Here is a 15,868-nt window from a genome sequence, read left to right as displayed (position 1 = left end):
AGTCTAGGTGTCCTTTCTGTTCCTTGTTTCCAAAAGCTTGACTTCTTTCCCCTGACAATGCTATATGGCAGCAGGGGTGCCCTGCTCTTGTAGCTACAATTATTCATGCTTGGTGTTTATTCAAATAGGAAATTAAAAGAAGTTCCTACAGGAAGCTTATTCAAGATGACAACGTCTTGAGAATAAACATTAAGAAAAAGAAAAAAATACCTTTCCACTACATAATTTACATTAAATTTAGAAGAAGAAAAATTACCTCTTAAAATCTGGTAAAGAAAAACTTTGACATGATCCGAGCTGAGTGGCTGAGGAGAGACGATAATCTTATGGAGGTCACTCTGCATCAACTCAGTGACAACATATCTGCAGTCCAGTGGTCAAGGAAAAGCACAACAGGCACAGAATCTCCTGAAACATTCACTAGCTCCTACTTACTTGAGCTCTTACAGGTCGGAACTGCTGAGCTAAAGAGAAGAAAGCTGATTCAGAGGTCAAATTCTTAGAGGAATGAGAATAAAAAACGGCCTGTGAAAGGGAACAGATTGGTCCACCCCAGTTTGCATGAAGGTAGCTGCACAAAGTTACTGAAAGGCAAATTACAGCTGAGGCTGAGGTGGCTCCCAGAGGGGCCTCTGTGTGCTCAGGGGGTTCCAAAGGCAGTGAAGAAGGGTGAGAGCTGCACACCTCCACCAGGGAAGGAGTCCCTCCTGGCAATGTCCTGGCTGTGGGACAACAATAACAGACACAAAAGCCCTCACAATAAATACTGGGGGCACTACAGGCAGTAATTAAAAACATCACTGCTTTAAAAGCTTCATTTAGCGTCACATTTGAAACAGAAGCCTCTGCTATTATCACAGTTGTGGCTGAAGGAGGTAAAACACGTTTGCCCCATGTTAACTGATACAGCCAGGTATTGAATGCTCATTTTCTTTCATCTCTACCCAGTCAATGCTCTGCTTTCATCTGTTGCTCTACAAACCCTCTCCAGCCAAATCCCTGATGGCAAAGGGTTCATTTGCCAACAGAACACCACTCTAAAACTCGTTTTGTAAATTAAATATCTCCAACTTTTTGAGGGGAAAAAATTTAAAATTGCATTCATAAAGAATTCATAAAGAAAAAACCCAACCCTGCAGCACCGTAATTTGTAGTCCTCTAATTTTTCTTTTCCTTTAGCGAAGACCCTTTCAAATATTTATACCAGACTTTCAAAATCTGCGGTTTACCTTATACCTGCAACAGATCTTTACATTCAATTTAATGCAAAACACTTTTAAAAACCCAAAAGCATTACTCTGCACTTTATTATGATAAGATTTTTGTTTTGCTACGCCACAAATCCTCCTAAATCTCAATCCCGAGCATAATGTCTCCCAGATGTCTCAACTAGTTGCCATGCCAACTAAAGCAGCTTAAATTAAATGAGGGCCTGAAATGGCACCTGCACCACTCCAGGTCTGGGGCGCATTAAATAAAGCCCTTGACAGGGCTCAGAGGTGCCATTAACCCCAGCAGCAGGATCTGATTATTGTCTCTGGATAATTTAATGAGGGCTCTGACGAGCAGCGGCAGCAGCGCCCGCGGAGCTGCGTGTGACAAACTCCTCCTGCCTGGGACGCTGGCTGCAGCAGCCTCCGCTGGGGACATTTATCCAAAGCAGCCGCCCAAACCCGGGCATTTCAGCCCCTGCTCACACAGGTAGCTGCAGCTGGCTGCTGCCACTGCAACCGCCCGGCTCCGGCCGTGGGGCGGCCGCCGGCGCTGAGCACGCCGCTACCCAGCGCTGCTACCAGAGAGAAATTGCTCCTGACAGCAGTAATTAGTTAAGTAGCTGTATAAAATTAGATCTACAAATGTACCAATTTGCTTCAGAGTAATTATCAAAGCAAATGCGCGGCACAAAAGAACTTGACTTGCTCTGCTGGCTGGGGCCTGCTGAGTTGGTAAATTTTATCAAGCGACAGACAAACGTTAGAAAGGGATGGAGTGCCCGTGGTGATGTGGCACTCTCATCGTGGCCTGGACTGCGCTTTATTTGGTCTCTGCATCCCCCAAAGCCCAACTGTGTGGCCTCAGGAGTAACCCTGGCAGTCCCTGCCCAGCTGGTCTGGGGGCTGGCCCAGAGGAGCTGGCCACAGTGATGTATCAGAAGGAAAATCCTCTCCTGGGGAGAGCACATGCTGCTGCTCCAGCAGGGCTGGCACTGACCCTCAGTGCCTGCAGCAGCCCAGCTTGCCCTGCTCCTCTCTGCCCTCCCAGGGATCTACCCCAGAATCCATCAGGAAACAGCTCTTCCACCTCTTTGGGAAACTCAGAGCGCATCTTGGCTTTTACTGCTCTTCCAGCCTTTTCCAGACCCCACCCCTGAGAAGTGGTGACTTTCCAGCGGCGTCTGATATTCACTTTAACAGGCAAAGCTATCAAAAAGTTACTGCAGAAACTCTGGATAGTTCTTAAAGAACATCCATGGATCTGCAGTTGCTGAATTCAGTATTACAATCAGCTGTGGAAGATTTTGCTATTGGAAAAAAGAGCTACCAACCATTCATTTTTGCACTAGGTGGAATTGGCAAAAACATCCATACCTTCAAGACTCAAAATGGCCGCGAAGATTTTCAACCAAAAACCTCATTATTAATTCAAATGACATCTTCATCTGAATGTTTGCCAGGAATTTTCATCCTAACACAAAAATCTCACTAGATTAAAATTTCTTTATTCATCACTGGTTTCCTAAGAAATCTCTTAATTTATCATTAAAATCTTAAGGTGGATTTATAATTAGTTCTCTTTAAAAAATACACTCTGCAATTCCGGCTGGTACCTACGAAACACTGAATAATTGAAATGAACTCTACCAGCTCATTTGCAACACATCATTCATATCATTTTAGTCATTCTTTTATTACATTTCTTTCCCCAAAAAGGGCACTACAACTCTTTGGAAAGAACAAAGGAAATCACTCAGTACCAACTCCAGCCCTTTACACTTTTATCACTGCTCAACAAGTCCTACTGTAAAAATGGAACAACACTATGATATATTTAGGAACTCTACCAGTGGATCAACAAAAGAAGTTTTGACAGCTACACCCCCCAAATATGGAACATCTTTACCTGATCTTCTTCAAATCAATCTCCTTACACTACAGTAAGCAGAACACGTGCAATTAAAAATGGGTGTATAAATCAAAACATTTACTAATTCATTCTTTTAAGGAATTTCAGGGTCCTAAGTGCATTTATTGGAATTATTTCAAAAGAAAGGACAAAGAAGACTGCACAGAGCAATAGTCTTCTACTGCCAATATTAGAGTCAAGAAATTAACAAAAATATAAAAAAAAGACCTATAGAACACTACTCAGAGTGACTTGAAGTCAGTTAGCCACGAAGGAAACTAGCATCTTGGTTTTATATTCAAAACTTGGCAGTAGCTAAGCTCATAAAAATAAGCTTATCCCATTTAAATATTCTTGATTGTACAATTACACGGAAGGAGTAATCCTTAACCTAGATCTGATTTATAACTCATATGACTTGTTCTAAATGAGGGCATTGAACTAGTGCACACAACCAAAATCCAGTTTCTGAAGACTACTTATATGCTCTTCGCGTGAAAGAAATATCAAAGCATAATTTTAAAGCTTTACCTAAACTCATATGAAAAAGCCCCAGTACAGCACACCAATATTTTCAAGTAAATAATGTGTTTCTCCACCACAAAATTGTGCTGTACTTTGGTTAAAATCACCACGTTGATTACGCCTACTTTCTTCACCAATCAATCCGAGGTATGATATAAATAGATCAAACCACATTTCAAAAGTTCAGGTTACCTAAAAATAATGACAATTTCCCACCCATTAACTGTAAAGTGGGTCACACAAAAAAGCAGCTAAGTCCCACCAGCAAGGAAACCCAACCTGCCCAAGTCTAACCACAGGAGTGGCAAAGAACTTCTCTTCCCATGAGAGTCAGAGCCCTCCCAGCTCAGGGATTCACCTTCCAGTATTTCAGAAAGCAGAAATTCCCTGCTTCACAACTAGAAGACAGCCCAAGCCAAGTCTGAAAAGGAAAAAAACAAAACCATGGCACTCCTGACAAGTTTCTTCCCCTCAAATTCGCTGCTAGAATAGAACTCCCCAAAGGCAGCTCGTACCTGAGCAGCAGCGGCACAGAACACACGTGGGACACAGCTCTGGGCAACGTGTCCTGGACCAGGACAGAGCTGGCCAAGGAAAGCCACAGCCCTGCCAGTCCAGTGAAACCCCTCTGGAAAGTCAGGCTTTCAAAGCCTGTGAAGACAGAATTCTCTGAAACCACCACCAAGTCTTTTAAAGTACTAATAACTGAGAGGAGACTAATTACTGGACATGGTTTTCAAATAAGCATTCTGGGGGAATGCCCGTGAGCAGCAGCAGGGCCTGCTGGTCAATCCCACACTCCCTGCACATCCTGGCTCACGTGCAATCAAAGGTTCAGTTCGGTCCTGCACCACCCCACCTCCAACTCCGCCTCAGAGTTCTGGATGCTTCACGCTCACTTCTTGAAATAAAACTGTCCACAGGCAGGCTCCAGGCTTTTGTGGCTCCTTTTCACAGACTACACCAAATACTGGCAGTTCTAAGCTAATGAAAATCACACCTACCTCAATTAAGATGTTCTATTTTTATATTTAGGATACATTTCTTCAAAATAGTCAATGTGTGGAGGCTGGAGGATGTCGAGGGCAGAGAGTACCTAGGAAACACCACACGAGGTCAAGGCCTATTCCAGCCAAACGAAAACAAATCTCTTCCAAAAAGACAGACTGCACATTTCTCACATGGCTTCATTTTATTCAGACCTACGTTCTGTCTCACCAGGTATGTAAATTTAATAACCCACCATGTCAGATATTCTGTGCATTCAATGTCTCTCTCTCTCTTTTTTAACTCAGGAAGTTTTTCCAGCTGTTTGGGTAGTAGATTGAAAGCACAGATTTATCTGTCCAATAAAAAGTGGTTTCTTTACAATATATATGAACATAAAATCCTTGAAATAAGTAATTCCCGCAAAGAAATGTAAAAGCAGAAGATATTACACTTTGTTCTGCCTTTAGTCTTTCAGAGTTTTGTGATTCACTGCTTCCACATGGGAATTGCAAACCCCAAAGTCGTTCCCATTTTGCATAAGCAGCTCAGTGGTAGTAAAAGCAAAAGGTAAAAAAGGTAGAAAAAAGCAAAAATGTGGAAAAACAGCAGCAGAGAATTCACATCCATCCACAGAAAAAATACTCCTCGGAGTGGTCATTTGGATCCTACCCTAGAAATGCTCATGACATTCGGGTGAAGCACCCAAACTTCGGATGCCCCTCAAACTTCATGGGTCCACCCAAACAGTGTTTAAACGTTTTAACTGAAGCTGACTGATTTTCCCTAAAGCAGGTTTGGCAGAGGACCAGCAAAGGGGAGGGGACCATGGAGTACAGAAGAGCTGAGAGGGAACAGCGGCCAGCTAACACAGCTCTGTGCAGCCTGACATTGACCTAAAGCCGGAAATAACACTGGGCAGAAGTGGACTGATCGCCCGTGTGCAAACACCTTGGAGGAAAAACTGTGAGTACCCTTAGATTCTTGATAGTTTCATTTTTATAGTGTTTGTAACGGTAATATCTGAGTTTCCAGAAAATACGATCACTGTAAATCAGAGAGCTCTTAAAGCACTTTAGATATTCTGTAATTTCAACCAAACCACGCTTCTGTTACAGAGAGCTCCATTTTGCATTTAGGTTTTCTCAAAGATTTCAAGATTACTTCGAATTTACTTACATTGTCATGCTTAAAAAAACACAACATCTTCAACTCCCGGAAGACCCTTTTACAAGAGACCAAATTCTGGAAGACGTTGGGCATCTTTTTGAGTGCAACTCTCTTTCCATCTCGTGGATCTGTTACTGACCTACAGAATAAAAAAAGATAAACAACATCACACACCCCTGTTAGACAGTTTTTTCTAAAGAAGAAAAGAATATTTTAAAGTTTCTCATCGTTCTCAACTCAGTGAGTCAAAGCAAGGTGAAGACATTTCTAGGGAAAAAAGCATTAATGTGAGGGCAGTGAGCACTGTCCTGCAGAGCCTGTGTGACACAGAGGTGACCACAGAGCCCAGCCCAGCAGTGCCACACGCTGAGCTCAGCCTGACACCAACCTGGAGTGCGTGGCAGGACAAACATCCCCTTCACCTCCCAAAAATCCCTCATTAAAACACTCCCTGTTACCCAGGTCGCGTTTTATCGGGCCTATTGCTCACTTCCTCCTCTCCAAAGTGGGCGAAAGATGAAATAATCCCGCTCTGACAGAACACTGGCAAGTGCAAGACTATTTATTGGTCTATCACCAAATCACTTCACATCTGGAGAAGCAACAGCATGTGGTATCTAAGTTTGCACAAATGTGAAACAGGCGTGACACTGGTCCTTCTCCCACGCAACTTATGGAATGTAAGGATAGTAGCTCAGGAATTATAAGGTGCTTTGCACATGGCAAGTATTTTAATTTAAAATAATTGGATTCTGAAAATAGAATTTTATAATGAGAACCACAAAACTAGAGCAAGGAGATTATGGTGCCTCAATTCCCAATCCCAGTTTTTAAGGTTTCTCAAACCTCACTACAGAACAGAGTATATGGGTATTTTTACTGGGATGACCAAAATAACTTCAATCTCAGTGCAGTGTTGGACCCACAGAAGAATCCACATCCAGCCAGGCACCCTGATAACTACATTTGCCCCTAAAAAATTGCTGGCTCTTCTCTCTCATGTGACTCCTCAACAGCAGACATGCTGGGCAGCTTCTTAAGCCTCAGGTCCGTGTTTCAGATACCTAAATAAAAAAATCAGACTGGGGTGTTCAGATATCTACCTCACTTCCAAGTACCACATCTGGTTTCAAACCAATTCAACCAAGCTAAAGTCAGTCCCAACACCTCGGCCAGACACCTGTTGACACCCTGCACATCTGTATTTCCAACAAGGGGCAAGGGGGGACTTGGGAAAGGTGGTATCACACTATTTCTGTGCTGAGAAACAGCTAAAAAGAATCTGAAAAGGTTTTGATGCATTAGAATTTCATCAACTGCCCAGCACAGGGCTCTCCGTGCCCAGGAGCTGAGGAAGCAGGGATAATGAAGTCCTCCAAAGCAGCTCCACCATCCCCAGTGGGGATGTCCCTGCTCAGCTCCACCACCAGCTCCTTGTCAAAGCAAACGCCACAGAAATTATTTAAATGCTCCCTACAGAGTGCTTTGAATGTGTATTTTAAACAAACATCTGATTTTAACTGTAAAGTATCTACTTACATATAAGAAAATGAAATGTAAAAACCACTAACATTTCCATTTTTTCAGTCTAAAAATCAAGCTAATAAAACCATAACCTACAGTCACATATATGCCTCAGATAGTGCCACACCTCCACACAGAATTACCAGATGACCTCAAAAGGTGTCCTTTTAATTGAATCCTGGATTAAAATGGTCATCCCTGACTTCTAATAAAATATTAAACTAGAATAAGAGAATTCAGCTTTAGAATAGTAACCCAAAACATTCCCATGCGAAGTCTGAAACTTGATAAATTATTTTACAAGACCAGAAGTACTCCTCTCCCACTGCCCAAACTGAGGGAAATCCTAAAATATGAAACCAGAACATCTGAAGTGGAGGTCACTGCAAAAAGGAATCAACATCAGGTTTTTGATGACTTTGGATCCACCCATTTTCTGCAGCTGTTCTTCTACAAAACGGTGGCTGTGTAAGACACAGAAATCAACAGTCAGCTTTCACCAGAACGAGTTCAGATGGAAACTAAATTTTGGGACGTGGATACTGACCATGTGCAGTTGAGTAAGTTCACACTTGCTCTGCAGAGAGCCATGAACCAGCTTCCAGCTGCCTTAATTGAAGTTCTCATACCAATGTTAATTACACACGAACAGCAATACAATCTGTATAACTCTTTTTTCCGATTGATATTGAGCCTGAACTTTGTTCAATTCCCTTTCTAATACATTTACCAGAATTTTAAAAAGGAAAACATTTGACAACAAACATTATCTTGGGAGAGATTACATGTATAGGAAAGCAGTTGCTGAACCCCAGAAAATCCTTTCAACCCCTATCCATACAAAAATGAACAGATGCCCATGTTTTTCTTGCTGACTGAAGGCAGAGTCAGAAGTTTTGAGCACAGATTCTCTGATTTCCCCCGCTGCTGAGCCTCTCTTGAGGAACCTGTTGGCATTTTGAACCTCCCAGTACCACCAGTGTGAATGCTCGGCCTCCTCCCGTGGAAAGGGCTGTTGTGCAGCCCAGGGAGAGGGCAAGGTTTGATAAAGCAGGTGTCTTCAATTAAATACCAAAACTATGATCTTGTGTGGCTGCTCTGCTCTTCCACATCTTTCCATACAATAACCAATTATTGGTTTGGGTGAACAGTCCTTTCCTAGTCTCTGATAGAGGAAGGAGTTCAGTGGGGCTGCTGTGGTACTCGCACTGAAGGCCAGTTTCTTTTTTCTTTTAAATAACCCACTTTTACAGACAAGTCCATCTGAAAAGCAATTCCTCTGCTCCTTGCCCCACAGCAGCAGCAACGCCAGCCTGCCCCTCACCTCCCTGCCTTGGGCTGGGAGCTCTCTACCACTCACCAGCAATTTCACTTCAAGGGGCAGCACAAAACCAACAATCCAAGTTCTGAAGATCAGAACTGTCAGGCCTGCATTCCAAAGAACAGAAACAAGAAAGGAAGAAAGGAAGCAGCCTGTCTGAAAACCTGGTATTTACAGCATCCAAAAAAAGATGCTGAAAACGGTGCTTTGTGTTTGTGTACAGTACCTACTTTGATACTAGTAAAATAATTATTTATAGCAACATGCTATCAGGTCACATATCCCCAGGAGAAACTAGAAAAGCAGGAAAATCTCCCAGGAGCTAATTGAGAGAACAGCTAGAAAGGCAGCTTTGCTTACTGCTGCTCTCAGAAGAAGACATTTGAATTCCCTGCCCTGCTTTGTGAGGACATCCCAGCACGGGTGAATCCCGCAGCAAAGGGCCCAGCAGGCAGGAGCCATCCGCCACCCAGCACAGGCACCACTGAAACCTCCAGGGGTCCACTTCCTGAGCACCAGCCGCAGCCGGGGATAGAGGGACCGCAGGCCGAGATTCGAACCACAGATAACTGAGCAAAAATTTATACACAGGTGTGGGGCAAAAAGTAACTTCCTAAATCTGGGATCGAGGCAGATAGCTCAGCTCTAACCCTGCCTTTAGGAATGACACTGAACAGAGACCCCAGGCCAGGGGATCCCGCACTGAACGCTCCGAGTGGAGCCATCCCAAGCCCCGTCCCTGAGTGACAGAGGGGGAGCTGGGGCAAAGGGCAGGGACGTTTGGGGGAGCAGATCACAGCCACAGCAGAGCAGGGACAGCAGGAGACCGGCCGCGGGGCCAGCACAGCATCCCCTGAACTGCAGTGGGTGCCCCGTGCCCCAGGGCCACTCTCCTGCCATCAGAAACCCTTCTGCTCTGCTGATTATACACAATGTATGCACGTCTTGCTGCATTTAAGAACTACATAAACAGCTTTTAAAATAGTCTGACATGAAACACATAAAGAAAAAAACATACTTTACAAAACCTGCACCTTCTATTTACTTTGCAGGCTAATCACAGCAGAAATAATACAATTTTTAAAAGTAATAGGACTACAGAAGAGATTAATGACACAATCCAGACCTCGAGTTAAAATGTTTTCAAAGACAACCCTTATCTCAAAGAATCCTTGCAGGCATTCAGCCGTTTCAGTTACGCGTTATAAGCCTTCAGCCACTCTGCCAGGCTGATGGCAAATTGTCAAGGTGGAGACTACGCCAACAGCGACTTTTTCTCTCCCTGAATCCAGGTCAAGGCACACACATTGTCGTGTGGTTTCAACTGGTACAAAAACAAGTTTGTGATTGCTCCGTGCAATTATTACACAGGAGCAAGATAATGAAAGAATGTTCTTGGGGCGGTGTGGGAAACTGCTGGTGGAGTTTGTTCTATCAGGGAAACAAACCTCCGTTCACATTTATAGAGAGTATCTATAAATTTACATCAGGACTTAGCAGAAGGGAGGGAATTTAATAGGATTACTCTGCAAGTTTTTTTTATTAGTCAGTGAACTTTTTTCCTCAGTTGCTTGACTCTGTCACACAGGCTTTTCCAGCAATTCTTGCCCTGAGATACGTAAGTGACCTGGTCCCCACGAGCATTTCAGCTGCTCACCCAGGCATGTTTGATGTACCGTTTCAAAACAAACAGCACAGCTCATACTCAAGGGCAGGTGATGCCAATATGCCACTTTCTCAGTAGACGGTATCGCAATCAATCAAATATACTTGAGCATGGGATGATACTAAAAATCCCTTAGAAAAGCTCACAAACCCACAAGATTCCCAAGACTGAAGTGGAAGGGCGGGGAGAGGCTGTGCACTTATCAAATCTCTTATCTGGAAATGCTCGATTGGGTACATAAAATCTGCACACAGGCACAGGCCATGAGACCAGTCTCTGTTCTCTGTAAAGCCACTGCCAGGCACTGAGCCCTACCAAAAGGTGACAAAAACTGATCCGCAACATTTAATGGACTGTTGGGTAGCAGAGGGGAGAGGTGAGGAAAATAAGCGTGAAATCCTTAAGAAAATAAACCAATATATATACGGATTTAGCAACAGATGTCTTACTGAAGGAAAACAAGGAAACGCATCCACACAGGCTGAGATTTGAGCAAAGCAGCTGCTTTAGCAATTTCCCATGGCAAAGATTCGGACACCGGGGAGACAGGACAAAGGTGACGTTCCGTATTTCCTCGCAGCACAGGCTGCAGTCCATGTCCCACACTGCTCCTGACCCGCCCGTGGTCGCCAACGCACACAAAACGCCTCCTAAAGCCCTGAGCAATCCCTAATGGAAGTCCAATCATTCAAAGGCCGAATGGTTCGGTCTAACTTTCGCAGCCTGGAGGTGAGTTTTGCAGCCCAAAGCTGCGAGTGCGGCGGTCTGGAGCCGGGCTGGCCCCGAAGAGCTGCGCTGGCACACGGGGAGCAGAACAGCCCCACGCCAAGGCAGGACACACAGACGGGCGGATGTCAGTCAGCGAGCACCTCAGTCAGCCACACTGCCTCTGCCAAGGGGAGAAGGAGAGGGAGAGGTGGCATTAATCTCTTTTTGAGGGCTCTTGGCTAACACACGGACTGTTTCCCTGGAGGTGCCTCACCCCAGCAGCGAACGCAGAGAGCCTCCTCGCAGATAACCGATTCCTGGTTTGAGCAGCCCGATTTTCTGACTTCCTACGAGCCCCTTCTCCCTGTGTGTGCAGCTGTGTGACACAGGGCACCCTGCACCCTGTCCTGCCAGCAGGGTGACCCGGGCCGCCCTCCAGCAGTGCTGGGACAGGGATCACCAGGAGCGAGGCTTAGCTTGGGTTGGATCTCTCACAACAAGAGAGTTTTAGCACACACACTCATGCAATTAGCATGGCATTATAATGGGTTTTACCCTCTGGCTGTACACACATTGTCTGAGAGATGCAAAAGCCGATACAATCTCGTTTAAAGGAGATATTCATAGTCATTTCAGCTATAATTTTTAAAGGAAAAGCCACCCACAGATTCATCAGGAAAAGGAGGAAAACGTTCCAGCAGAGCAGTGCTCAGTCCTCCTCACTTCACTGCCATGACCAGAGCTCTAGGGAAGGCAGCTCTGAACCCACAGCACGAGGCCTGCGCCCACCAAGCAGCAATAAAACTGGAAATCAGGAGCCCCGACAGTCCCAGCACCCCGAGGCTGGGGGAGAAGCACAGGGAACCCCGGGATGACTCCCACGGAGTGAGGAACTGCACTGACCAGGGGAGGATCCTGCAGCCAGCCCCAGCTCAGAGATAAATCACATCACTTCTGCTCTCTCACCTGTGAGCTGCCTTGAACACCTGCCTACCCCAGGACACACAAACCTGAGACATGTGGCCACCCATCTGCATCAGCACTTCAGGGACTTCACAAAAACTCCAAAACCTGCAGGAAATCGCTGCCTACAAGAAGCCCCAGTGGCTGCACCACAGAATAGTCTGAAACACTGAGGCAGAGTTGTTAGCGACAGCAGAATTTTTAGCTCACAAGCATGGAAAAATAAGGTTTCATTGTAAAAGACATTATCAAAAAGAACAGCTGTTATTTTTCGAGCTATTTAAGCACTGGATGTGCTGTTAATGATTTTCAGGTCACTATTCCTCTGTAGCAGCCTCCAGCTGGCAAAACTTCAAAGATCCTAAAATGAAATATTTACAGTGGGTTAAAAAAAAAAAAAAAATCTTTGAGAGATATGATATGAAAGCAAACTGAAAAAAGATAGCTAAGGAGATACTACTGAGCAAAACTTTGATTTCACTTGGATTTAACTTTGAGGCAGAGAAGCCAAGTGAGACAGTTCCCGGTTTCAGCCATCCTTGGGGAGCAGAGCAGGAGTTTGAGTGCTCATTCACACAGCTCATCACCTGGGCAGGCTGATACGGATTGACAAAACCTGGGTGAAGGTGTTCACAGACAGAAGTGAAAACGTCCTGTACTTTTAGACATCCGGGACCTATCAAAATATACTCCACCTGCTACATATTTTCCTCATATTTTGGCAAGTAAAGTAGGTTTTGCATGCAGGAATCTATCTACGTGTGAACGACAATTTGTGTTTGTTGGAAAGGCACTGAACAGAAAATAAGTTACTTAAGAAGATTACACAAAATGACAATTTAATTAACTGACTGCCAACGTGCATTTTCAGCATTTCATTACGTTTTCTCAACATTCTCCATGGAATACTGTAAAGTAATCAAAAAACACCCAAAGGCACTTCAAAAAACCTGTAAGTTACTCCAAACAGCCGAGTCTTTCTGACACATATCCTCGGGAGCTGGTCTGTTTCAGTGGTATGGGATTTTTAGTGGTCAGGGGAAGAGCTGACTGAAGGCAAGCTAACAGATTTCATGTAGAACTCTCGCATGAGCCTGAAGAAAACACCCAGATTTCATTCCCACTAACAGGTATTTCATGGGAAAGGGTTAAGCGACTTCAAAGGTGTGCTTCATCCCCTCCTGCTAAATGCAGACCTCTCCAGAGCTCCTTTTCCAACCACCGATGTCCTAAAAAAGCCTTTTAACGTTGCTTCTAATCACACCCTCCAGCATGTGTGCCATTATCACTTATTCTTTACAAATCAGAGCTAAAAGCAAAACTGATTACTGCAAGAAATCTGTCTCCTTGAACAAAAACTGATTCAGAGCATCTTACTTAAAAGAAAGGAGGGAAAATTAAAGAGATACTGTTATGGTTAATATCTTTAAAAATGTTAAATTTGTCTTCCTTCATGGAAGCTTAAAATTGAAACTGCTTTCCAAATCACATTTATTTCCCCATTTACACAAAATTTTCTGACTCTGCTTCAGACCTTTTTATTCACTTCTCAGCTGCTTCTATGAACCACGGCTACAATAAATTACTAAACTGCACACGACATTTATTCGGACACATTTTTAATTCCATTTTTAATTCTTTTTTTCTTTTCTAGAATTCTCTTAATTCCATTTTTCAGCCAATGGCATAGCTCTGCAAGGTCTGCGATGCTCACAAATAAATAAGACGCCCAAAAAACACATGTATTTTTACAGCTCTTTCTTCTTCACTTTGAAAGCTTATACCACTATTACTATTCCTGCCCCAATTCACTGACCTCTATTCCCATTCCCACCAGCCAGCCAAGGAAAACCCAGATGAGAAACCTTCTTCTCCACGTCCAACAAGCCTCCAGGCCTTGGCACAGCTCCTGGAGTATTTCTGCACCTCCAGAGCAAAGTAGGTTAATAAGGTCTCTGGTCATACCCCCGGCGGACAGCTCTCTTCCTGCAGTGACCATCCAGCCCCCCTGCAGCAGCAGCAGCTTCCCCTGCACCCCCATCCTCAGGTCACACAGAACAAACCCCCAGAACAGGTGACTGCACTGCCGGCTGCCTGCTCACCCAGCGCAGTCACAGCGGCGCCTGAGAGGCGGCTCAGCCCCTCATCCCAGCCAGCAGCCCGGCACTTCCAGGGGAAACCTGTCCTATTTCACTCGTTTCTCTTTGCACCACAATCACGGTTGGCTGTTTCCTGACACAGGAGAACATCAGAAGAGGATTCGAACCAAAGCGTACAACAAATATTTGAAATTCAGTACTTCACAGTAATTACAGCGCAGTGTTCCCTGCTTCCACCAAGGGAGATATTTGGATCTGCTGGTTAAGGATTAAGCCTCAGGACTTTGATGTATTTGTATACAAATACACAAATAAATATGTATAGATGTATGAGGCTGAGGGTACCTTTTAATTTTATGAATTACTGCTATTTATATTCATCTCCCCATATTCTGTAGCGACGGTAAATCCATTAACATTCATCAAGGTTTTTAGCTGGAAGAGGCACACCTTATTTACTGACCTTTCAAGTCTCAACTTACTCCTTCCGCTCCTTATTCAAAGGAATTCTGTATTCCACAATAATACAGAACACAACTGAAACCCAGAATGCTTTGTAGCTGACACTTTCTCTCCAGTTCTCTTTACCAGAAATTACTTTAGATAACAGTATTTTGTCTTGCACAGGCATGGATCTTAGAATGGCCAAACTTTCAAATATTACTTAAAATACAAACCAAGCCTGTAAGACGCTGTAATTCCCAACCCCAGCTTTCCCCAGAAGAGCAGCTCAGGATCATCCTTCAGTTGTGTGACAATGGTGGTGAAGGGCCCAGCCACATTCACAGCTGTGCCCTTGGAGCTGCACACAAGGCATTGCACAGCAGCTTTTCTAAGGCTTCCCCTGCATATTTCACTCATGTGAATTATCGCAAACTGCTGCAACTTCTTTTCTGTGCAAAGATTCCTATGTGCTCAACCCTGCCCAGTCATTCCTTCTCTGAATTACTGTAGGAACAGAAGGGACACGTCAAAACGTAAGTGTGAAATAAATAAATTCATAACCTCTACGGTCCAAAAGTCCAAAAGATGTCTCAGATGGGATATTTTTGGAGCATTCAAGAAGTGCTTCATATTTTAGTACAAGTTAATGAAGATTTAAGAAAGACCCACAGGCTTGCAAAAAAGAAGGGGGGAAAAAAAAAGTAAAAATCAGTGTTTTATTTATTAGCAGGGCGTTTAAAGACACATCAGTCTCCCATTACCACGGACCAGTGAAGTGAATGATCCTCTGTCACATACCATCAAGTCTCAGGGTGCTGTAAAAATTCCACCTATTTCCTTGACAGTCTCAATTACACTGGAGCCATAACCACTCCTTTTCAATAGATTCAAAAGGCAATTTCAGAAACGCGGAGACATCGGAGCGACACGCTGAAGTGGAGAGGTGAACAGCACCTCTGAGTGAACAGCCTGCTCAGAGCGGGACCAGACTGCTCAAAATTCTTTCCTGTCTGCAACAGCAGAACACGGAGCTGATGAATTTCTGTGAGAGGTCGTTTGGGTACTATTCAAATGTCTGAAATACTGTCAGACCTGCAAAATCTGAATTCTCAGGTAAGCCTGCCAGCCCTGTTCATGCCTTGGTGCCAGGGCCGGGTGACCTGCACCAGGTGCTGGAGGCAGCTCCAGTGATCCTCAGCCTTTCCCCACTTCTAAAACTCACCCACAAAATGTCATCTTACAGAACTGTTTAAAATATTACAAGATCTTCCAGGAAAGCGTGTCTCTCTCTCTTCCCACCAGCAGAAAACCAGCCTGAGTTGCTACAAACCAAATGAA

The 15,868-nt window shown here is 44.2% G+C and overlaps 1 protein-coding gene across 3 annotated transcripts in view; it reads right to left on the bottom strand.

The window, feature by feature from the left end:
* Positions 1-15,868, bottom strand: part of NLK (nemo like kinase) — a 38,253-nt gene that overhangs the window by 10,276 nt on the left and 12,109 nt on the right. For all 3 annotated transcript variants that reach the window (XM_066201878.1, XM_066201877.1, XM_066201879.1), the window contains 3 exons: positions 5,815-5,944; positions 4,689-4,744; positions 257-363 (listed from right to left, as the gene is read on the bottom strand). In XM_066201878.1, the coding sequence (XP_066057975.1) occupies positions 257-363; positions 4,689-4,744; positions 5,815-5,944 (293 nt within the window). The remainder of the gene's footprint in view (positions 1-256; positions 364-4,688; positions 4,745-5,814; positions 5,945-15,868) is intronic.

Source organism: Chamaea fasciata, unplaced genomic scaffold (genome assembly GCF_029207755.1).
Source record: "Chamaea fasciata isolate MVZ Bird 193981 ecotype frontalis unplaced genomic scaffold, bChaFas1.0.hap1 SCAF_21, whole genome shotgun sequence".
NCBI lineage: Eukaryota > Metazoa > Chordata > Aves > Passeriformes > Sylviidae > Chamaea > Chamaea fasciata.
The sequence above is the reverse complement of the archived record's forward strand: the minus strand, read 5'-3'. Positions and strand labels throughout refer to the sequence as shown.